Source organism: Tauraco erythrolophus, chromosome 1, assembly GCF_009769465.1.
Source record: "Tauraco erythrolophus isolate bTauEry1 chromosome 1, bTauEry1.pri, whole genome shotgun sequence".
Taxonomy (NCBI): Eukaryota; Metazoa; Chordata; class Aves; order Musophagiformes; family Musophagidae; genus Tauraco; species Tauraco erythrolophus.
Genome location: NC_141465.1, coordinates 51,407,430 through 51,431,847, shown reverse-complemented (window position 1 = coordinate 51,431,847; position 24,418 = coordinate 51,407,430). Strand labels below are relative to the sequence as shown.

Here is a 24,418-nt window from a genome sequence, read left to right as displayed (position 1 = left end):
GTAACTTGTTTTATTAGTCCATAACAGCTAGTTACAAATAATGCTTATAAAGTACTTTTGGTTCGTGAGGAGAAGCAAATTATTTAAGGATGAACTGCTGCTCAACTTATTTTATTAACACACAAAATACTTTAAACATGCTGCAGATGCTCAGAAAGATAAAATCCATGTCCTTTTGTCCTAAATCCTTGATGAAAAGCAGTGAAGAGCTACTATTTGTTGTATAGAAATAACGTTGCTTGTTGGAAAAGGAATCTTTTTTTATTTCTATGGTAAACATAAAATGCTGTATTTGGGGGAAGGATCTGAGTGGTCTGGGCCATTTGCAAAAATGCAGAAGGATGGATATGAGACTTTGATAAACTTGGGGATTGTGCCAACATAAATCTTAGAAACAAGGAGAACTGCAGAGCTCTGTGCTTGGGGCAGAATATCCCTATGAAGTAGTATGAATGAGTAAAAGGAATTGACCGAGTAGCTGTGTTTCTGAAGAGGACATGGGAGTTACAGTGAATGCCAGGTTGGCTACAATCCAGCAGCACTCTCTGGCAAACAAGACAAACAGCATGATGGGTGATATTAGGAGCAGCATGGCCAACAGACTGAGGGAGGTTGTTATCCCCTTTAGGTGTTGGTGAGGGCTGCTCTAGGAATATGATGCCCAGGTTTGGGGGCTTTCTCATTGAAGAAAGTCATGAAGAAACTGGAGGGAGCCTAGTAGAAGTCTGTTAAGATAGTTATGGGACTATCAGACATGACCTCTGAGTGCATATGGCAGGAGTCATAAATTGTGGCTTGGAAAGTTCAGCTTGGACATGGGGGGGGGGGGGGGGGAAATTTACTGGAAGGATAGTGCAGCTCTGGCACAGGTCATCCAGGGAGGTGGTGGAATATACATACTTTGAGGTTTTCAAGACTTGGCTAGGAAGAGCCACAGCTCACCTGATCTAGAGTTGGTGGCAGTCTTGCTTTTTGAGCAGGTAGTTGAATGAGGTGATTGACACAGCCCTTTCCAACCATTTAAGTGGCTCTGTGATAACTAGTTTTGTCAATAAAGAATGCTGTGAGTATAGCTTAGTCTGGGAAAGGCTGGAATTTACACAAATGCGCACACTATGCTTTGGGAATAAATAATTCTTTTTACTTTTAGATATCAGCTTGAATTAAAAGAAGAATACATAGCCAGGACCAATAAAGTTACTGAAGATGAGAAGAAAAATAAAGGTAACCTTCTCTCTGATATTAATAAAGTAGCTGTTTATCTCTACAACTTTTACTAACAGGTATCAAAACACTGTTACTAAACAGTCACAGTGTTCAGTAACATGGTGTAAGTGACAGAAAAGCCATCAAAATAGATTTGGAAAAACATGCAGCAGGATCCTGTGACAGGTGAGCAACTCCTCGCAGTTCAGAATGCAGTGGGGACTGTGAGCTGGTGCTTTGCACAGAGGCTGCAAAGCATCCTGGTTTTCCGTTTCCCATCTTCTGAAGTCCTACGAGCTTGTTCATTCTTTAACTGAACTCTGGTACAGTCTGGTGTCATACTCTTTAATAGTTGCCAGTTTCTACATGTATTGTGCACAAGGTGATTAATTGGAGCTTGAGGAAGAGAGCTGGGACAGATAACATATTTAGGCTTTTAATTTACGGACATGTGAAAGAAATTACATGTCGTGCACATGAATTTGATTTACTAAAGTCTAAAGGAGTGTATGTGTGCATATATATATACACTCACAGTGTGATTTACTTAATTTTCAAGGAGTGTGTGTGACATTCAGTCATTTTCATGTCTTGAATTAAACTGAATGTTGGGCTTCGCAGCTTAAACTGTTTTTTGCTGATACAGTTTTTTTACTGTAATACTCCACTAATTCTAATTCAGCATTTGTAATCCCCCCCTTCAGAGAAAGCTATGCTTTTGCATGAAGAAGCCATTGCTGTTAATTCAAAAAAGGAGGAACTCAAGCAAGCAGTGTCACGCACAAAAGAGCTTGAGGTAATTGTAAACATGAATTTAAAGAAGCTGTATTCTAATCAGTGCATTTGAGGTACATTAAAAAAAAAAAGAAGAAAATGTAAAATAAAAGTGTTAAGTAGTACAGCAGTTCATAAGCTTCTAAACTGTTCTTTTGTCTGCAGCTGGATTTGGAGTCAATGAAGGCCCAGGTTCTGCTGGTAAATAAACAAAATCAGTTGTTGACAGAAAAACTGAAAGAGGTATCAGACTATCCTTTGCTAAAGGAGGAGAAATTGGAGCTCCAAGTGCAGAATAAACTACTTAGGCAACAGTTGGATGAGACTCGCAGTGAGAACCAGCATCTTCGAGACAGTCAGTGTGAATGATTTAGTAGTTTCCTTGTTTCTGTTTCCCTACAAGTATTTGTTTAGAAATAATTTTTTAGTAAAATACTTTCTTTGTATTATGCTTGTGAGTAGTTTGCATTAAACTCCAACTATTTTTTGTGTAAAATGAAACAGTCTTTGACATAACAAGTTCATTTTCTTTATTATGTCTTTGTAGTAGAAATCCTGAATTGTGGTAGCTATAAAAAGAAGAATAATATCCCTTTCACCCTTTGAAAGAAGCAGTGCAATATTTCTAACCATAGCATTAGTATGGTTAATAATGCTAAAAGAACATTACATTATTATTTTTCAGTACTCACCTGACTATAGTTATAAAATGCCAAGTATTTTAAACATGCGTTTGAGATGACAAGAAAGTAGAGATGTACACCTAGTTATGTAAGGTAGGGATATATGTTTTTCTTCCAGACAGGACAGTCTGAGTCTAGTTCTTAAATTACTGTGCCAACAACAATTTTGGTCTTTTGTAAAAGGAAGAAAAAATATCCCTAAGTCCTTTATTCAAACAAAGCCTTGTTATGTTCCTAAAAACAAATCAGCTTTACGTTTTGAAGGGGTGTCAGGTAGAAAAGTGCGCACTTGTTATTCAGTGGCTGAGCGTCTGATATTTCTCTTCTGGGTAGAGCTGTCCCAGCCCTCGGCAGAGTACCTGGCCTGCCAAGTGGAGCTGAGGAGAGTGGAACATTCTAGGAAGCTGGCGCTGGATGAATTTGAAAGTCATAGGCAGATTTTGGAAAAGCAGCTACAAAGTGAGGTAAATTATTCTTTCTAAATAATTTGAATCCTTTCTTTGTCCTTGCATCTTGTTCATGTTTATCTATGTACCTGTGCAGGCTGTTTAGCGTGTAGTGACAAGGATGGTTTGTATTTTGCTTATTTTTATGTAAACAACTCTAAAGAAAGCAAAACAAAACACCCCAAACTGACCCAAAATACCCCACCCCAATATAACCAAAGTAAATCTTTCCAAGTCATTAAGTTGTCAGCACTGACTTTCAATAGGGTACTATGTATGTATGGTTTGACTGGACCTGAAAAATGTTTAGAAACAACTATTCAGGCGATTGAGATTATTCTTTTTGTTTGAATTATGCTGGGTTTTGTTTTTCTTTCGATGTCCTGTAGGTTGAGCGTTGTGCTCAGTTAAAGACCCAGCTGTTGGATTCCGAAGCTACTGTCAGGAAGTTAAATGTGCAGGTTGAAGAACTGAAACTGCAGGTGAAACAAACACAGGCAGGTTTGTATCTTACACCAGAGTAGTCCTTTATGAAGTTCACTTGTCAGAATTTTCAGAAGCTTAAAAAAGCTGCAGTTGCATAGAACTAATATAACAACAATGAGTAGATTCCAGGTTTAAAATGGAAGTTTAAAAGCCTACTTTAAAAAGCAGACTCATTAAAACTTCCCTTCCTTTCAGAAAACAAACATACAGGAGGAAGGGAAAACATTCCTCCCTGAGTACTTGCATGTTTTTATTGTCTATTTTTCTTCAGTATGAAGACATTAATGTTTGGTGATAATATAATCACCGTTTTCCAGGAGACAAGTTGTGTTTTAATGCATTTTGATGCTCGGATGTTCATAATAAGAATAATCAATTTGAAATTGTATTGTGTACCTCGCAAATTTCAATGTAACTTGTAAACAGTTGTTGTCAAGGCTGATAACTGTGCACATCGTATGGGCATTAGAAAGGGAGAAGCACTTGCGTAAAGCAATTCAGTCTGCTGAAGAAATGTAGTTCTAAAGATGCCTATCTGTCAAACTGCTAATACCAAGTATGATAAATAAAAGGTTTGGGACGTATATTTAATCTGAAAATATGAAATTGAATTCTGCAACAAGTATACATTATGTACTGCATGTGTTGCATCATAGTTCAGTATATGCAATACTTTATATTATTCACTGGACCTATATGTACATTTTCATGTATGGTACAAGTATCAGTGCTATTTGGAATTAGAAATTTGTTATTGTCAAAATAGCAAATATATATTTTAATTAAATGACCGAAAGTAGCGCAGGACTTGTATTTTGTATCAGAGTTAAGGACGCCATTGAAGAATCATTTATGTAGAAGAAAAAACAAGGTTGTCATTTTGCTGAGAAAGATACAGCCCTATAGGTTGGTCTTTTGGGCTTGCTGAAGCATACAGTTGCTAGCCAGGAAGCAGACAGCCCTGAAACATTCAATTTAACTGACAATTTTGGAGAAGTACTTTTTTTAAAAAAACAACAACATTAGCTATGTGCTATGTTGTTTTTCTCCAAACTTTTTTTTTGATCTGAATACAGAGAAACTGTGAAGACATATGGCCCGCCCTATGTCCCTCACCCTCTAGTAGCATGACTGGATATAATGTGCCCAAAGTGGTGACGTTTTCATTTTTATTTATTTATTTAAGCATAAATGAAGAAATAACATGTATAGTGCATGCTTCAGGTAGTTTTACACAGAAGAATTATGTATTTTAAAAAAGTATCAGTGGTAATTTGCAGCTATGCAGCTACTTTAAAAATACATTTAAATCAATCCCTTAAATTATCAAAATTTAAGCCAATTCCATGTTAAAATAGTTTTGATCCAGTTGGAATTTAAACGCCATGTTTTACTGTTTCTGTTTTGTTAGGGATCTCCCCTCTCACTTTTTACCGTCGCTCACTTTCTCTTGCTGTCGTTTAGCTCTGGAAAATGAAGTGTATCGGAACCCAAAGCCTTCGCTTGTCGATCGCTCTGTCCTTGACTTCGCTGGTGACAGAATTGTACCTCATGATATTTATGTGGATAGCACATTCCTGAAGAGTCAGGTTATGACAGATGTGATGAAGGTAAATGCTGTACCAAGAGTTGGCTATCGTCCGCAGTTACAGCCTCGCAGTGCTTCTCCGGATTCTGACCTGGAGTGTATGGCGCAAACCCGGGCTAGAATAAGAGAACTAGAAAAAGAGGCAGAGTGTTTGGAAGAAGCCTACAGGAGCTACCAACACAGAGTCATGCAGGAGGCGGCTGCGAGCAGAACGCCGAGAAAGATGCAGTCCCCTTTACTTCTACAGTGTGCTATTAGTCGACCCCCCTTGACTACCCAGCATGAACTTCTAGAGGATAATCCTAGCTTGCAGCATTCCCCCCTGAGCAGCCCAAGAGGTGAAAAACACATCAAAAGAAGTGGGGAGGTTGATGTCTTTAAAAATCCCTTAACACCACCGCACAGAGGAGCGTCTTCTTCAAGACGCCTTTCTTCTACTCCTGTTTCTAAATTGGAGAGAGATCTCAGTAACAAGAAAATTTCGGATGGTGAGTCACGATTGTTAATGTGGTGTGGTGGAGTTTTACTTTTTGTTGCTCTTGCGCTATGGGAGGAGAAAGATTTAGCAGTGATAGCCTTTCACTCATTTGTTGTCTGCTAAGAGGCAGGAGAAGTCAGAGACAAAACATGCTAACTGCCTGGAGTATTGCTGCTTCATGGAAAGAAGTACTGGAGAAGTACGTTGAGGGGAGGCTAAACTGCACTTAATTGAGGTAGCTTTAAAGAGGAGACTATCCATATAATGCACTACAGGTGTAACCTTATGATGTGCAGAGTTTCATTCAAAAGTCACTGTTAAGTATAACTACTTTGCAACATTAATTGTCGTTTCGTAGTTTTAGTAACCCTCCCTCTCTGTTCCTGTCCTTGCATTTAGCTATTGTAGTTAACGTGTGCTGCAGAAGACTGCTTTGCCTGACTCCTCTTGAGTTTTCCAGTCTGAAAGGTCCAGATTTGCTTTTGTTTGTTCTTTTTGCTGTGACATCTTTACCAAATATTCCTGAGCAATTGTGAGGGGGAGGGGATTAGTGTTTGGTCGTGATTTGGAAAATTGTGTGTCTAATACTCAGTCTTTTTTTTTAAAAAGGGCAGTATTTAGAATAGCAAGCAAAATCAAAAGGAATTTAAAATCAAAACAACATTGTGTTGTTTCAAACCTGCAGTACATCTGCTTCTTGATTCATGCAATTCTTGTCACCCTAGCTCAAAGTGGATTTAATAGCCTGATAAAAAGAGAAGTAACAACAACAAAAAATCACCTTCTGCATGAAGGAAGGTTAAATACAAGAAGGACAGCTTAGTTTGGAAAAGAATTGGCTGATGAAATCTGGAAGGCAATGAGTGATGCAGAAAAGGGAAAGAGGGATTGATTAATCACTGCTTCACAGACCCCAGAAATCTATGAAATTGAAATGAAAGAGATTGAATTAGTTTGTAAGGAATTATGAGTAAGTTGTGGAATGTATGGCTTATGTGGCATTAAGTATAGATGGAGGAATAAAACTTCCCTGTCAGGACGACCCAAAAAAGAATTGATTGAGGAAAAATCGAGGTGGGTATTGCCAGAAGTAAGATCTGAGTATTTTCCTTTTTGAATTTTAGTTTAGTTTTGTTTAGTAATGAGCACTGTTACAAATAAGTTACAGTCTGATCTATTGTGGCTCTCCCTGTGTTTCTGCATGTAGAACACCGTGCTCTGTTACTGAAAACATATTTGAAAACTTGAACTTCCAAAGCAGTCCTAAGTTTCCTTCGTCATCTTCTATATACAGTACTTACAGACTATTTGTTTAATATAGCACACGCACACCAAGTCTTTCATAAAAGTAAGGTGGTGTTGTAAAATTGGGAAATGTAAAAATGAAAGTTGTGTCCATAACCTTGACAATCCTTCCTGTCTTTGTACCTGTCAGAGGCTGGTTACGTGACTGCTGATGTATTTTTTCCATTGGATCTGCTCTTTGCTTAATACACAAGACTGACTTGTTCTGGAGAGGAATAAGAGTTGAGTAACAAAGGAGGGAATTACCTGACTTAGGTGTTACAGAAATTGAGCAGTATGTAGTGGAGGAAACCAGGTTGCAGCTAGGTGATCTATTCTCAAGGTGAACTGATGTGGTAATTGCCCCAGTAAGCATGGTAGCTTCAGTGCTAACGTGCTGTGGAGTGACTTATCTGCTTCCAGTGGGATTGCTTCCCTGATGATCTGTCATCTCTGGTTCAAGAGTCTTCTGAGAAGGAGTGCTTTTGTACCAGTATATATGTTATCCTTTGTGCTAGAGATGGCTGAAGCACCAGATGTGTTTTGCTAGAAGACCATAAGTCATTCTGGAAGCTTCCATGGAGCTTTTCAGTGCTGTTGAAGATGCCAGTCTGAACAGCTCAGAATTAATTTTAAGAGGTAAAAGATACTGTGCACGTGAGTCTGAGATTTGCTTTTCCTTTAAGTGAGGTATACTGCAGAGACAACTGTCTCTCAGTTGTCAGCACCTGTCTTCGAAGGATGAAAGAAAGAAGTGTGTCCTCCTGTAAAATACTTGCAGTTGGCAGATCCAGCAGCTGGTTTACTGCATAATCTTCCAGAGGAAATATATGCGGGTTTCTCTCTTCCTTTAAATTAGCTCATGCGTTTGACTGTTTTCCTGCCCAAGCCTGTGCATGTTGGACATCTTTCAGGCTTCGACTTTCTTTCGGGAAGGAGTAAGCCCATTTCTTTAAGAGCAACTAAAAGCAGGACAGCATCTTCTTCTGTTTTCCCCTGCTTGCTGTCTGCAGTCTCTAGGCAGTAACACAGGCCAAGAAGGTTATTAAGAAAAAAATTCAGATTGCCATCTGACCCATGCTCCCTATTACTTGATCAGTACTTCTCACCTTGATCATTACTTGACCAAAGTTCATACCTTCTGATGAGAAAGAGCAAGGTTGGTGACTCTTGCAGACAGCGTACTGTGAGCCAAAGACCTCAACTATTTGTCTTTTAGTAGAAAATCAGTAAGTTCAGTCAGAGATATTTTCTAAATAGTAGTAGATTGTAGTAAATTACCATATGAGATGGCTGGTGTGCCACCTGTGTCCCCTGACATGCAGCATGTGTTACGCTGAGGAGGTGCATGCGTTAAATACTACGTGCTGTTCTCCGTTTGTTCTGCGTGTGAAAATTTGACAAGTCATTTTGTAAAAGATTGGATGTGGGTGAGCTGAGGGTTCCCACCACAAACAGATACTGCTGGTACACCAGTATGACGTAGTTATTGGGTCCCGTTCCGTTAGTGCTCAGCTTTCTGAGAGGGTGTTGCGTTGCATGGACATAGGGGCTGTCTGGAGATAAAAATCCATTGGCAATCCCTAGTCTGAAGCATCCTGGCTTCTGCAGTGTGATGTGCACCGTGAACGAGATGCACTTCTATACGACCACCTGGAAGAACTTCAGGTCAGGGAGTGTTAATAATGGCTTTTTCTCTATCTCTTGAGTTGAATTAGCACCGCCTACAGTAAAAGTTATTTGGTCTATAAAGAGAAGAAAAAACGGTACCTGCTTACTGAGTGAATACCGTATCTTGTGGAAAAAACAGGAATTCATAGTCTAGTAAAGAAAGACCTGTGCAACTGCACAGGAAAGGAAGATTAAGATTGCAAAGCAAAATTTAACCAAATTGCACTGGACTTTGCAAGCTTGATTAAAAGCCTTTTTAATGCAGAGGGTTTGTTTTTTACCTTGGTTTCTTAGGAAACTCAAGACTTCTTCAGTCATACTGTCTGTCTGTTTCCTTCCCTGGTTAATTTTACAGCTGTTGATAAGAAGATAAAATCTTCAAAGATTTTCTTCTTTCCTTTATCACCCATTTTCATAAATCTGTAGAAAATGAAACCTCCAAGTTAAACTTCCTAATGAAGAATGGCCTTTGGGAGACCTCAAGCACTATCTTTTGCTGGCTAGTAAGCACATTCCTAGCTTGAAATCCGAGTCCATAACTGCTTCCTCTAATGCCCAGCATGGGAGAAGTTATTTGGTGTTTGGCAGAGGCACTACAGTTTGTGGGGAACGTGGACATATTATGGGGTGATGACAATCATAGGCTTTGTGAGGAGTAAGTTTATGATGGTGAAGGCATGTAGAGGAGAATTCCCCTACAGAAGAGGTAAATAAAAAAAAAAAGAAATAAGAAATAACCAGTGTAAGAAAGTTCATGTTAAGATCTGGATGTTAGTTGCCCTATAGTGGTGGTGCCTGCACAGTCCAATTATGCAAGTGTTGAAAAAAACAGCCTTGTCTGAGAAATGGTAGGACAAATAACTGACTAATACGAATCGTGGTATTTTTATTCTGCAGACACCAGTGGCTTGTATCTTGCCTCTTCGCAGCAGAGTGTTGACCAGGTGCTTTCTCCTATTTCAAAGCCACATCTACTTTCATCTTCTGAGTCTGTTTCTTCCTCACCATCCAGTCATGGCCAGAAAATCAGGTAACATGTTTACAAAGCAACATTTTTAACCTGCTTTTTAAAGAAACATCTATGTAACTGTTCATGGCAATAGTTGCTTTTACAATTCAAGTAAGCCATTAATTTTATAAGTGAGAAATTTTTAGAAAATTTGAATAAGGATTTCTATTTTCAGTATCATGCCTCAAGAGGAATTTCGTTTAAAAAATCAAACACCTTCTCCTCCCAAGTCTAAACACCTTTGGCAAATACAATTTGACATTTTCACCTCTGTTAAATTTGTGCTTCCTTACAGTGCAAAGTTATGTGCAGTGAAATACTTAAACCTCAAGTGCATTGGAAACTTCTGATGAATGCAACCTTTTTTTTTTAAAAAAAAAAAAGTCTTGTCCTATGACAAAGTAAAACTTGATTGATTTACAAAGTGTTTTGTAAAGTCATTTCACTGTTGTCGTTGAGCAAGGATGAAAGGTTATTCCAAAGATTCTTTCTGTTGGGGAGAAACTGTAATGGTACCACTAGCTCCAGAGCCTAGAAAGTCCACTGCCGTGGAAAAGTGCTAGGCAAAGGACTGAAAAGCCTGGAGAGTTAGAATGTGAGACGTCCTAAGCGCATGTTAGTTTAATGCATATGTAGCAAATTGGTAAACATCCATCATTGAAGCTTAGGTCAAATTCTGCTGTTTAGGGATATTAGTTCTTTGTGATTAAAACACTTTTTGGAGCTGTGCTTCTCAGCACTTTCAGTTTGCACTGCTTCAACCAATGTAAGTATCGCTCAGTGACTGTGTATGGCTTTGAAGACAGAAGGTGGTTCATGTGGTTGGCTTTGTCACCATTAAGGCACACCTGACCAGTACAAGTCAGACAAAGCTTAGATGTTCCTTGGCTCAGATCATGCTGATTTACTTTGTTGGTTTTCAGGCAGCTGTAGATACCTCCTGTTAATCTTAGCTGTTAATCTTAGCTACAGATTAAACAGTAAACTTCTGCTTTCCCCCTTCTTCTCCGCTTTCCCCCTTCTTCTCCGCTTTCCCCCTTCTTCTCCGCTTTCCCCCTTCTTCTCCGCTTTCCCCCTTCTTCTCCGCTTTCCCCCTTCTTCTCCGCTTTCCCCCTTCTTCTCCGCTTTCCCCCTTCTTCTCCGCTTTTCTACTTTTCATGTGTCAGTGTTCTGATGAACTTTTGAAAGCGTTGGATGCCATTATTTAAGGCCAGGTGTGTTGTGGAGCCTCATATTTCAAGAGAGCTGCAAGTTCTGCAGCACTTGAAATCTGTTGTGTCAGTGTAGACCTTCTCTTTGATTGTATTTCCTTCCACAGTAGATCACTTTCAGACAGCTAAGCAAAGATTCAGTGTTGATAAATAAACATTCCATTAATCACTAATTTCAGAAAATGTATTTTCTAAAAGTTTCCTAAAAACATAAAATCTGTTCCTAAAAGTCAATCTGAGTTAAACAACAACTGACTTGCATGCCTATGTAGAGTATCTATGAAAATAATGTGTTTTTTAAACATATGAGGAATGTATGCACGTGTCCAAGATATATCAGATTTCTCCAGGTGTCCCATAACTTTGGACCGTATTGATAATTTAAACATTTAGACTGTATACTTTTTTGAGTAAGAATAATTCCTGTACTGTGTTGCAAATGGGAGTGTGAAGGTACTACAGTGGCCAATTAACTGACTATCACTTGGCATGTCTTATTTATAACAGTCTTATCAGAGATCCTCACCCTCATATGAATTACCTGAATGTGAACATATTTTTAGCAGTTTGTTGTCATGAGTTCTTTTGGGATTTGACAGGTTTGATCCCTTTAGTAGGCTTCTGTACCATCCATACAAATGTGATCCTGGTAAGGCTAACAACAACTCCTGATGACACGGTAGACTAATTTGAGAACAAACTTCATTTCAGAAGACAGTGTTGGGTCTTCAGAGGGGTAGACTTCATGTTTCAATGGCTAGAAATAATTTTTCAACAAAAAGGTAAAACTACAAGCTCATCACAAATTCCTCTCCACAGTAGTGATAATCTCTTGTCTTTCCTGTATCAGAAGAGGCCTTTTGTATACGCTTCATGTTCATGTTTTTTGATGCACACAAAAACCCTTCATAGAAAAAGGCTACTAATTCCTTGAGCAGAGTTGTGTCTTTTATTGTGTCTCTGTTTTTCATGACTGACGAGCTTTTGGTGATTGAAGCTCGGTAGTTTCTGCTGTCTGTCTGAGAATTTAAATTAAGGCAGTTGTACACTCTCACTTCGTTCAACAAGCTGTAAAGCTAATTTTCTTTTTTTCCTCTGAAGAGCTTGTTCGCATGCCTGTGTAATCATTTTCCGAATAGGAATCTCCAGTCTCCTTTGCATGTGGAAAGGGGATGGGTGGCAGAACTTTTCTTTTTTCTTTCGTTTTTATTTTTTAAGATCTCTTTTAAGTAAATTAATAACTTGGCAAAATCAAGCTGCATAAAAAAGACTTCTCTTTCCTCTCTGTATCTCCTATTTCCATGTATGAAATTCTTCTGGTTTTAACTGTCACTGCTGCCTCCACTCTCCAAAACTGAGAATCCTGCATGGATGTCTTCAGAAAAAACTCGAATAATTAATTTTTAATGTTTCTTTCCTAAGAAGAGACACTTGAATTGGCCTTGACCTGCTAGCCATCATTCCAGATTTGATGGCTGGAGAAAGACGGCTTGTCCTGAGGCAGCTCTAGCAGGCATTCGTAGGGCTTTCTTATCTTGTTAGCAAGTCCTCAATATACATTTAATGTAGAGAGGGTCTCTTTTGTTGTTAGAATTTAGGGGGAGCCTTTATGTTCTTGGCCTTGAAAAGAAGCTGTTGAGATTTCTAGGGACTGTGAGATTAGTTCCTTTAAGTGGCTGTCTCTTCTTTCCCTGCTCCACAGTATGTCTCAGATTTCCTGTATTCCTGTGACAGACCTTCCAAAGTGAAGGCTGAATGTTAACCTGCACGTTAAGGTGATACGGTACAAAGCTCTAGTGCCGTGAGGGGCTGTACTTCTTCGAAGAGTGTCGTAGAGTCCCCACGGCCTGAAGAGTGAAGAGCACGAGCGAGTCGTGTTGCAGAGAACAGGGCAGGGTCTGGGCAGGCAGCTAGGGCTTGTGGTTGCTTTCTTGGGTTCCTTGTGACAAAGTGAGGGTATGAGGTCCCAATAATTTTCTTGAACTTGCTGCTTTCCCAAGACTTAAAGGAAAAACATTCTTTTGTTGAGTATTTTTTTAATTTGTTGTGCCTTGGACTGTTTCCTGTTACATAAAATATTTGAGAAATGCATGTGTGGGCTTTTCCAGTTATTTACTCTCATTATTAGGCAAATGCCACATCATTGAAGTGTATTCTGGGATTAGTTTATGGCCTGCAGATTTTTAGTGGCAGTGGGAACTTCTTTAAGAAGAAAATAAAAGAAAATACGATGCTGTAACACCAGTAAGCCATTACAAGTTAGACCTCTGTCAGTGGGGAAGAACAATTGCTTCTGTGACTACAGGAGCTCCTTGTTTGTTTATGTTTCAAGATATGAACGGTATGAAGGAAGCCAATAAACACAGACAGGAAGACTAGAGTTATAAGGCAGATTATTATCTAAACCATTCCTTTTTTTTGTTTGGGGCTGAAGAAAACGATTGTGAGGGTTGTTACCAGTTTTAGGCTAAAAAAGTAATTTTGCACATTAACGAAATAGTTTAGATGGTGGTGCTTTTGTTTTCTGTTTTTAAGCATATTAAGGAAATTTTAAGCATACCTGATGCAATTTAATAATTTGGTGTTGATTGGCACGTACCAGTACTGTTTTATGGAATATTGACATGAGGTACAGTCCAGGGTTTGGTTGCCAACTTTGTTTGATGGAATGAATTTTGAAAACTGTTTGGAAATACACGTGTTTACTGGTCTTCATGAAGCAGACCTCTTCCGTTTGCTGAATCCGAGGCAGTGTATTGACTCTCTTTCTAGCAGTGTTGCAGGACACAGTATTGAAGAAAGTGGTGTGCATGTCCTTTAACCTTGCAACCGTAAGAATTATTTAACACTTCACCATTTCTGTGAAGGAAAGACTAAAAACATGAAGTAGACTTCCAAAAACTTGAAGTTCCGTTTACTCTGTCATATTTAATTTACAAGTTTTTTTTTTTTCCCCAGTGATGTTACTGAACTTCTGACAATGCAGATTTATTTCTTTGTCCGCAAATTTACATTTTTTATTGAACATGACTCATTGTGAGGGTATGTTTTGTTTGTTCTCTGCTTTTGCCCCATAGAAGATCTGAATTCCTTGGAAATTGTAATCACAAACATGTTTATGCCAGGGTGAAAAGCACCAGCTGGTGTGAAGTAAGCTCCTTTATGAAGTGCTGCTGCTGAATTTCATTAGTGACCTACGCTCCTTTTGCTATTCTGGTTCTGGTCAGAGTTTAGTAGCTGGGTCACGTGGGAGATATTGTTCTTTCATATGATCTTTCTGGTGAGATAAATGGGGATTTAGAATGAGGGCACTAACCTCATTTTTCATAGCACCCAGATTTTCACCCCTGCATATATGTTTTGCCAGACACCTAATCCTAATATATTTCAAACACATCTGTTAAGATGACATCAAAGCAGGAATTAGAGACTGTAACACAGAGCCTAAAAGGCAAATTTCTTAGTTTTAGTTGACTAAGTATCACACTTCATTGTATTTATCTTTTTTTTTTTTCCTTACTCCTTTTTATGCTCTTTGAGAGTGTATTTTGTTTTAATGTAATGCCTTTATGTCATACACAGGCCTTGGGGAAAGGCTGCAGGGAGATGGCTATCAGAGAGATGGAGCTGACTTTTGGTAAAAGTGAAAGAACCGTGTTTAAATACCTTAACTTTTGAGTCATTACAGTTACAGCATTTTGGTTACATGTTTTTTATGTTTGGTTTAGTCTGTTGCTAAGCATGTGAGTAATCCTTGTGTTTAAATCTCAGATCGCTATTTGCTTAAAAGTTTAGCATTTATTAAATTATTTATGTTCTTCCTTCTTCCTTCAGACTTCATAATCAACAAACAGACAAACAAAATTTCAGTGATATCCCCAAACCAGAGAAACTAACGTATGAGGACCTTGAAGAACGCATTTCTCCTCTTGAGTGTAAGTTTGAGTACATTTTAGAGGGCTTATTTAACGCGGTAGGGCTTAACAGTTGCAAGACAATTGTCTTGATAGTTCATGGTTGGAGAGAAAAAGTTTCGACTCATGCTGGAAATAAGAAAAAGAAACTGGCTCAGGTGATGAGGAACTAATTTCCTTCATGTTTGCATCTGTAGAGAAGGGTATGTAGTAATAATTAGACACTAAAATCTGGTTCTGAAATTTGTGAGGATACTTTTTGTTCAGAAATCTTGCACGACCTTGTTCTGATTCATGCATGTAGGTCTGACAGTTGTTTCAGAATGTTTTTAAATTGTGTAGGTTTTTTTTTTTAAACAGCAGAGCGTACTAGTGTATGAGCTAACTTGAGGCTGTGTTATATTTGCTGCATAAAGTAAAACTCCAAGGAGTGTTCATCATGGACCAATATCAGAGCAGTATTACCAGGCTGTAATTCTGAAGATAAGTTTCTGCAGCCGTTACATATGGTCTTGTTGATTTATTTCCTTCAGTAATTGAGGCTTAAATAGCATTATGAATAAGAAGTTACTTTAGAAGTGTGTGTAAATGTGTGAAGAACACTTGCAATTATGCTGTCATTAATCAGCATCTCTGAGTAGTTTTGGAACGTACGGTTCAGTTACTGAAACATGAATTTTATCCTAATTTTTTTTTTCCTCCGAGATCAGCATTTTGTTTATTTACATATCTGCTTTCTGTTGATTGCAGGAAGAACTTTCTTGTTATGTGGTGTTTTGCATTGCATGCTATAAAGCGTTTCCTTCTCTTTATATGCTGCAGTCAAGCCTGCAGGGTCAGTGTTCAAAAATTTTTGATGTCACTAAGGTACTGTAGAAAGAGGAGGATAATAAAAGTTAATGCACTTTACAGCCATTTGTATATGGAGAGAGAAATAGAAGCACAGTTACTGGCTCTATTTCCTAGTTTTTCAGCATTTGAGTGACATCTTAATGTTGGACCTGAGCAGCCTCCTCTCCCATGAAACTGTGGGTTTAAAGAAGTGTAATTCTCACTGAGAAAGATATGAACAGTAAGCGAAACATCTTTCCCATTTCCAAATTTTGTTAGGCCTGTAAAGTCTTGCAACTGGTGGAGATACATCGATGGTGGTATAATTAAATTCGTAGTTGGTGAAGAGATTGTAATTATTGCGTGGGAGAGTTAGAATCACTGATTTCAAGGAAAATATTCCTAACTGGTGTGAGTGTTTTCCTGGGTCTGAGACTGGCTTATTGTTTTGGTTGTGGTTAGGTCGTATGGAAGACGTAGTGATGCCCTCGCTCACTCTCCTGAACCTGTGGCACTATGGCTTTCAGTATTTTCAAACCAACCAACCAACCAACCAAAAAAGATACTGTTTGTTTAAACAGCAGATGTGCTGACAGCATTTGGTGATAACTGGCAGAAGCTGATGTCTCATCTATGCCTTTCCCTGTGAAGCTTTACTCTGCACGTTTGTTGGGTTTTAATTTACCTCATTTAGTTTTCTTTTTATAAGCTTTAAATGCATTATTTGAATGTGAACCGAGCCTATAGCCACTAATGGTTTCTACTTAACTTATGTTTTAATTAGATTTTGATTTATTTGTTTAATAATCTCAGTCTGTAGAAAGAAATCAGAATGGCTAAAAAGGGGAGGAGGAATTGAAGTGGAATAAGAACATAAAATCTAAAAAGTAAAAGTAGAATAAGATATAATGAAGGAAGAAGTTGATAAGAGTAGGAAAAAAAAAACAATGGCTGAAGGAGATGCCAGAAAATATGCAAATCCTTTTAATCCTACTGTGAGTGAGCTCTAGCAAGAAAAGATTGGAATTTCTGTTGGCAGGAACTGCTTTTAGTTGATGTGCTCATCTTAAGGAAATAATGCATCTCCTGATGTCCATCCTTTTGTAAAGGAGTAAAGGTGTACAAAGAGTGTTACCTTTTTTTTTTTTCTCCATTGCAGAATGGTTAATGTAAAGATGTTTCGTACTATATTGGTTTGGGTTTGAGGTGTTTGGTTTGTGTGGTTAGCAGACTGTTAGAAATTAGATATAATGTTTAACAGGAACCTATTTGTGAAAGGAATTTTTTGACTATTTAAATATTACATACTCTGAAACATACTGATTCTCATATGGAAATAATGTTATAATTTAAACCTAAAGTTAAAGAGAGAGAAAAAAAACAGAACAGATTTTCTTTTGAGTGTGATAGCCCGTTATTTTGGTCTTACATAAAACATGTATAGAATTTACTTTCCTAGGCAAAGCTGTTAGGACTTCCTGTTGCTTTTGTAAGAAACTGAAAGTATTCTCATAACTTAGGTAGACTTAACAGTTTGGCAGAAATTTTCTGTAGTGCTTTCATCTGTAATTCCTTTTAAAGAATTTTAATTTAAAGAGAATCAGACCATTCTGAGAGAGAGGCTGATGGGTTTGGGTGTCTTCTTTTCCTTCCTGCAAAATATTTCAATTTTTTTATAATGTGGAAAAGAAAAATGCTTGAAACCTTGATAATATTTAAAGGATGTGAACTCGATATTTTCTAAACCTTTACCCCAAACATAAGGAGATACATGAAGTATCTGTACTATATTACACTAAGTGCTTGGAGCAATGGTCCTGTGTATTTCAGTTTGGCTACCTAGATATAACCGCTACGTCTGACTTTTTATTTTTTTGTTTTCTCCCTTAAAATTGAGATAATGGCAATCTGCATACTTTGCAAATAAGTAACTAAGAAGCAGTTGAGGATGATAGCCATGGTCACAGAGGAAGTACAGTAATTGTGTTTTTGTAAATTCAGAGCCACATTGCGCAGGGAGAAGAAAATATGATGTAGAATATCTGAGTCAGCAGTATCCATCCTGTGCACTAAAGAAGGCAAGAATCCTAATAAAGAAATAGTATATGATCAAATAATTAGAGGTTGTTTTATGTGCATGGGCATGTAATTTTTCTGTGACCTGTTATCTTGATTATGTAAAGAAACGAAAACGTTTTGGTTTTCTGTTGTATATTTATTCATGAGTCTGTTTTGGCTCTGTATAACAGATGTGTTCCAATGGCTAATTTCAAAACTAACAATTCTGTAATTAAAGAAGCAAGCACAGCCTATGATAATTCTTAATCCTCAGGGAAACGGTCAAGTTGAAGGGAACATGCTCAATTAGTGCTGATATTTATGTGTTCTAATTCAGCCATTCCCACACTTTGTGTCCATTGCTGTGCTCCGCTATTGTAATTACAAAATAATGAAGCCATTGTTCAAATTTCTTCTCCAGATCAGGGGGACATTCCAGAGCAGTGTGAAAGTGATGCCGTGCATCCATCTGGGGACATGGTCAATGGAAACCATGTCACAGCCACGACACGAGCAACAGCCTCTTCGCTGCAGGACTTGAGTGAGTTCTCAGCTCAGAAACAAAAGCGGGCACCCTTTGTAAATGCCAAATGTAGAAACCAAAAAGCCAAATATTTAACGTTCTGTAGGTATGCATGCTGAAGCGATCGAAACATTTTTCCCAAAGTGCTAATTATGTAATAAAGAGGAAGGAATGTTTTCTTTTGCTTTACGGTATGAGGATGACTTTTTCACCCTGCATTGCATTAAATTCGTTTTTAATTTAAACACTTTTGCCACCCGTCTCACCCTCCTGTCCAGAGACACAGTTTTATTTTTTTTTAAGATAATTAAATATTTCTGTTCTTGGTGGAAGTAAGACTTGAAAGGTTTGGTTTTGTTTTGTTTTTTCAAAGTATTTTACATACTGCCTGTCTGGATTTTTTTAATTTTTCTTGACTCTGTTCACAAACTGTATTACCACAATGCTGTTTTAATTCTTTGGGTAGATGAGGATGATTTCAGTGCAGCATATGCCGCTTTTCTAATTGTTCTAGATGGAAGCATTATGATTATTTTTATTTAGAGAAGAGCTTTCTAGCTTCTAACAACTCCCAGTGTCTAGTTCGCCCATCTAATTACTATCTGAATGCTGTTATACTTACACAGCTTTTTAAGCATACTGGTCACATCAGCAGTGTGTCCTGCAATAATTTTCAAAGGTTTTTTAAATGTTTTGCTTTATAAATACAAAGAATTGCATCCAGCCATATTGCAGAGAGGGAGAGAATATAGCAACATGAGCTGTAGGATAACAGAGATTTAATGAGAAAGTCCATGGTAGGAATGAGAAGTGCACAGAGAGATCTGTCAACTCTCTGGCCTCTACTTTAGTTATTGTGTTAAGAGATTTGAGTGAGACAGGCTGAGAGAGTTGGAGCTGTTCAGCCTGGAGAAGAGAAGGCTCCGGGGTGATCTGATAGCAGCCTTCCAGTACCTAAAGGGGGCCTACAGGAAAGCTGGAGAGGGACTTTTTACAAGGGCATGTAGTGATAGGACAAGGGGCAATGGCTTTAAACTGAAAGAGGGCAGATTTAGGTTAGATCTAAGGAAGAAATTTTTCACTCAGAGGGTGCTGAGGCACTGGAACAGGTTGCCCAGAGAGGTTGTGAATGCCCCATCCCTGGAAGTGTTCAAAGCCAGGTTGGATGAGGCTTTGGGCAACCTGGTATAGTGGAGGGTTTCCCTGCCCATGGCAGGGGGATTGGAACTAGATGATCTTTAAGGTTCCTTCCAACCCGAACCATTCTATGATTCTATATACCAGGCTGAAAATGTATAGAGGTGGGAAGAAATATCACCAGATACCTAAGAATAACTTTGGTTTATGTATTATCAATATATCCAGTTGTTTTTCATTTACTATTCATGTTATACAGGAACCTGTTACTTATTTGCATGCTACTGTGGTAGATTACTGAACTACATAAATCAAATCACAGATGTTGAAATAATTTTTCACAGCAGTGCTGGATCAAAGACAGATTGAAGACCAGAATAGAGAAGAAGAGAAAAGCTTAGAAGAAGAAAGGAAAGCAAGAGAAGAAAGGAGAGAACAACAGGAAGCTTTGGAAGGAGAGCAAGAAGTGGAAAAGCTTAACGAAGACGTGGTGATTTAGCATTTTAATTTGTGACAGTAACGCAGCTTTGTAGTGTCATGTATTTTAGGATTGCTCTGTGTGTTACTTGGTTAAAAATAGATTTTATTCTTTAAGTGAAAGTAGTAGAGGCCAAGTTCTTTTATGTACTTGTGCAATTAACCAGAGAGTCTCGCTAGAATTTCTCCTTACGCCAAGTAACTTTTTCACTGGAAACAGATGCTTTTTCTTCTATGCTTCATGTAACTGGAAGCTACAGTTTTATGGCCAGAACTTACAAGGCAGCTGTCACCATGCTATTGGAACAAGCTACACATTCGCCGTTGCTCTGGTCTGGACCGCTGGTGGTGGGACACCACCAGAACATGTTTATGTCTATCTGTTCATTAGTCTCTACCAGAGTATCCAGGGTGCTTTCTTGGAAGTTATAAGGAGACCTTAAGGAGTTTGCTTAAATTCCTTTGAGCTGATGTAGGCATGTGTTGAAGTAGTGTTCTGGAATTCTAGGATCTGTATAAAACTCAGGTTTTGCCCCCTCCCATTTCGTCTTGCCTCTTCCCACCTCTAAACCGTGGTTAATTTGGTTCAGAGCAGCGGTAGTGATCAGACGTGCTCGTGCTGCCCTCTGCGCTGGCAAACTAGGCCCTTCAAGAAACTTGCATACCTGTGCCAGCTCATCTTCTTCAATTTTCGTGTAGATGTCATACGTAGAAGCCTCAGGCCTCACAGCATCCCAGACATCCAGACAGGGTTAGAGTGGGAACTTCCACTTCAATGTCACTTTTTGAATTGAAGCAATAGCTTAACGCTTCATCTTGAACAGTGCGTAACAGATTTAATGCTGTTGAGACTGGCATGTTTTACCAAGGTTGACATGAAATCCTGCATGTAGTGCAGATATTTATGTATAAAGGTGTTATTTCTGGAACTGATCAGTATTTAATTTTGATTTTGTGTCTTAAAGTGGACCCAAGACTCAATGAAAATAGATGACAAAGAAAAGGAGGGAGGAAAATTTGAAAATAGTAATTCTGGTGCTGAAGATGACTTAAAAGATCCTACTCCAAATCCATTAGAAAAATACATGAGAATAATTCAGCAGAGCAGAGAGCAGGAACTGGCAAACAAGGTAATTATTCTCAAAACCCAGTCCTAAAAATATTACTGGCTGAATTTATGTCTCGGTAGAATATGCTTAGAATGAAAACAATATTCTCATTCAGAAGCTTTACGTAACAACCTGCAGAGATGAGTGTTTGGATTTGTATTGCAGAAATGTCTTGATTCAAAAGAAAGAACCTGAAAATTCTTTCTTTTGTAAGAGTTGTGGGGTTTTTCCTGGTATGCTGGTGGGGGTGGGGTGTGTGTGTGTTTGGTTTTTAGGTACTAGGACAATATTTAAATTTAAATGTCCCCCATTTTTATTTTAAACTGTGTTTAAATAGTTTGAATCTACACAGGTTAGTACATGGGCGAACGTTACTTTGATGAAACACTGCAGCCATATTTTTGTTCCAGCTATCCCATCCTGATTTTCCAAAGGGTCATTATTCTAGATGCAGTGCAGCATTTGTAGAAATAGGGGGCTTATTTTCAATTAGGTGCCCTAAAGTACAGGTGCTGTTATTAAGAGTCACATAAACTTTGACTTAAGAACCTGTTACAGGAAGTGTGTTTTCCTGTTGTCTGCCAGGATTCAAAGAAAGAAGAAAAAGACGTGTCGCTTACAGAGGAGGGACTTACAGCTAGTGAAAAGGATGACAGGTAAGGCTCATGTATTATTATTAATCACTTCTATTACCCTATGTTAATAAATAGTTATGGTATGAATTACAGTTAAGAGACATCTGCCTTCTTAAAAAGCAAATAAAATATAAACAAACCAGTAATCAAAAGCAAACATGTTGGAGAAATTGAGAATCCTTCCAACTCTTAGAGAGAAGCTCTGCAGTACACGGCATGGGGATCTGGGAGCTCCACTCTGTGATCTGTTTCAGTAGCTGTGGCAATGAAAACCTTTTATCTGCCACGGAGCAGCATCCCCGTTCTTTCACAGAACAAGGGATTCGTCGTGGGTAATGACCCCGTGAAAGTTCGCCTGCACTGCACCTTGCAGATGGTCTGTTACTGAATCCAGCTTTGGTTTATCCATAGCAGCGTGGACTTTCAACAATCATCTAGTTCACAGACTTTTTCCAGAGGTTTTGGCTGCCTGCACAGCTACCACAGCGGGGCATTTCCTCTGGGTCTCTCTAGACCTTGATAAATAAGGATACGTAGTTTCCAGTTGCTTGGTAAGAGAAGGAAAAAACCCAAACCTAACCCCACATCTATCAAACCTTTCAGTTTATTTGAAGATGTGGAATTGAAAAGATACATAAGCAAAAAATATAGAATGGTTAACAAAATTAAACGCCCGCACTAACCGTAGTAATGATTCAGCATTATCTGTGCCTTCAAAGTGCTGTTTCACATACCAGACCTGACCCTGGTGCGCCTGAACTGGTATCTGTGCAGTGTTCTTTTCTCTGGGTGACCACTGCGAGAGCAGTGGACAGCTCATACTGCTCTTTGGTAGCTGAGATGGCTTTTCTGCTCTTGAAGGCCCAAATCCTCACCCTTAAAGGCTTATGTACCTCAGTTCACTGAAACAGTAAGAGAAGGGCAGCGTGGGTGAACGTAACAAAGCCGGTGATTATCTGCGGTCTCTCAAACTGCACGGAACTTTCTCTCTAAAACAAGTATTTGTATTTAAAATAAGAAACTACTCTGGACTCACCTATCCCTTTCTTTCCCTCCCTCCTATCCTTAATACAGTGCTACAGGCATTTCTCAGGGAGACACGGATGAAAACTTCTGGTGAATAACAGATACTGACTTTTAAAAATTGCTATTATTACTACTACAATAAAAATGTTTTTAAAGTGGATTTCTACCTGTAAGAAGCTGTAATAAATGTCAGGCACAAAGACTGCAGGCTGTACAATTACAAATTAATAAAGCTGATTTTTGAGCTGTTTTGTCGCTTCAGTCATTGACTTCACTGAGCCCTGATGATTAATCCAGGAGGCCCGTGAGCGGGGTGAGAGAAAGGACAAAGCCGTATAAAGAAATGAATCCGTATGTCCTGCTGGATCAGCTTTGGCACTGAATTCCTACAAACTTTGACAGCTTTTCAAGTGGTGCCCCCCCACCCCCTTCCCCTCCAACTATTACAAACTGTAGGTCAAGGTAACAGTGTTCAGGTAGCAAAAAAATTCAGTCATGGTTGTGTTTTTAGAGGTGTCCTGTGGAGACTCTTGGCTGGTGCAGCTTCAGAGAGCGGAGTGTGACAGACCCGAGCTGATGTGCCCCGTTTACTGCTGCAGCAGGGGAAGCAAACCCTTCTAGAGGCAGCCTTATCTTGTGTCATTGTTACCACCTTGTTGGTATCAACCAGCCCAGAATGGAGAGATTCAAATGAAAATGCTATTTAACTCATCTTTATTTAAGCTTTGTATTTTGTAGGTAGATTATAGGCAAGATCATTAAACTTTATTTACAGTATAAAATACAGTATCTTTTATCAATGAAGTAATTTTGGGTGGCAGCATATTGTACAACTTGCACTGCATTTGAGGCTGCTCGTCATGACCTAGCTACACGAACATGAAGCCAAGTTTGACAGAATTTAGGGGCAAAACCCAAAGCTCTGTCCTGTGACTTCACCAGGTGTTGAAACGTCATGTACCAAAAACGTGACAGAAATAAACCTCGCTTCTAGAAATCAAGACAGAAAGTGATTTATTTGGTGGCTGGTCTAACTTGACACGCCACTTCATTTGGTGTTGCAGCAACGCTGCTGCCATTTACAAAATTTCTGAGGAGAGACTCCGTCCATTCGATGTCCGGATTGGGAGGAGTAGTGCTTGTTGCATTATGCTGGCCTGGAACAACTACCAATGCCTCATGCTAGAAACAGGCGCTGACTCACCATGCTGAAGCGTACAGCTACAGGGCATCCCTTCCCCATGCGGGAGCAAACGGACACCACCGAACAAAACGTGGTGTTTAACTTCAGGAAAGAGACATAAAGCCCAGAGGATGCGCTAGTAGAGAGTAGCTGTAGGTCTGTTTTCAAATAAGCGTACACGGGTGTGGTCTATTATCTACAAATATTTATTTTAACACTTGGATGTAACTACAGGAAGCCCTTGGCACTGATAGAAAATATTGATTCACTGTTAGGTTACAAAAATTTATACATAGCAAAATTTAATGCTCTTTACATAAAAATATTAGACTACTTAAACAAAACTTCAAAAACTCCCAGTAATAGCTACACTGAATTAGAAAAGAATTAGGCTTTAAGACACTGCCTCCATTATTACCCTTATGCAAACACTGGGCTAGAACATCACCTGCGTTGCTGTAGAAATGTCTCCTTCATGCAACAGGTAGGAACATACACTAGGCTATTTTCTCATATTTGCTCTACATTGATCAACTCTGCCCCGTTTTTGAAACTGTCAAATTAGACTTCAATACGCAACAAAAAAAAATTGTATTTAAAGTTAATACCCCCCCCAAAATGCCTCTTCTCTCAATACTGACTCGGAAGAAATTTGTGCTTCCTTTCCTTTGTATTCAGCAAACAGTCAG

At 38.7% G+C, this 24,418-nt stretch overlaps 1 protein-coding gene across 5 annotated transcripts in view; it reads left to right on the top strand.

Moving 5' to 3' along the window:
- The window catches only part of OFD1 (OFD1 centriole and centriolar satellite protein), a 33,671-nt gene extending 10,881 nt beyond the window's left edge, over positions 1 to 22,790 (top strand). For 3 of the 5 annotated variants that reach the window (XM_086619008.1, XM_086619002.1, XM_086618981.1), the window contains 13 exons: positions 1,151 to 1,224; positions 1,911 to 2,002; positions 2,146 to 2,335; positions 2,997 to 3,127; positions 3,499 to 3,610; positions 5,060 to 5,671; positions 9,514 to 9,646; positions 14,671 to 14,771; positions 18,061 to 18,180; positions 19,644 to 19,789; positions 20,742 to 20,906; positions 21,471 to 21,541; positions 22,595 to 22,790. In XM_086619008.1, coding sequence (XP_086475134.1) covers positions 1,151 to 1,224; positions 1,911 to 2,002; positions 2,146 to 2,335; positions 2,997 to 3,127; positions 3,499 to 3,610; positions 5,060 to 5,671; positions 9,514 to 9,646; positions 14,671 to 14,771; positions 18,061 to 18,180; positions 19,644 to 19,789; positions 20,742 to 20,906; positions 21,471 to 21,541; positions 22,595 to 22,640 — 1,993 coding nt within the window. In that variant the 3' untranslated portion in view covers positions 22,641 to 22,790. Of the gene's footprint in view, positions 1 to 1,150; positions 1,225 to 1,910; positions 2,003 to 2,145; positions 2,336 to 2,996; positions 3,128 to 3,498; positions 3,611 to 5,059; positions 5,672 to 9,513; positions 9,647 to 14,670; positions 14,772 to 18,060; positions 18,181 to 19,643; positions 19,790 to 20,741; positions 20,907 to 21,000; positions 21,095 to 21,470; positions 21,542 to 22,594 lie in introns of those variants that run through there. The other 2 variants (XM_086618986.1, XM_086618993.1) reach the window with 2 other exon arrangements.
- Positions 22,791 to 24,418: the final 1,628 nt, after the last annotated feature.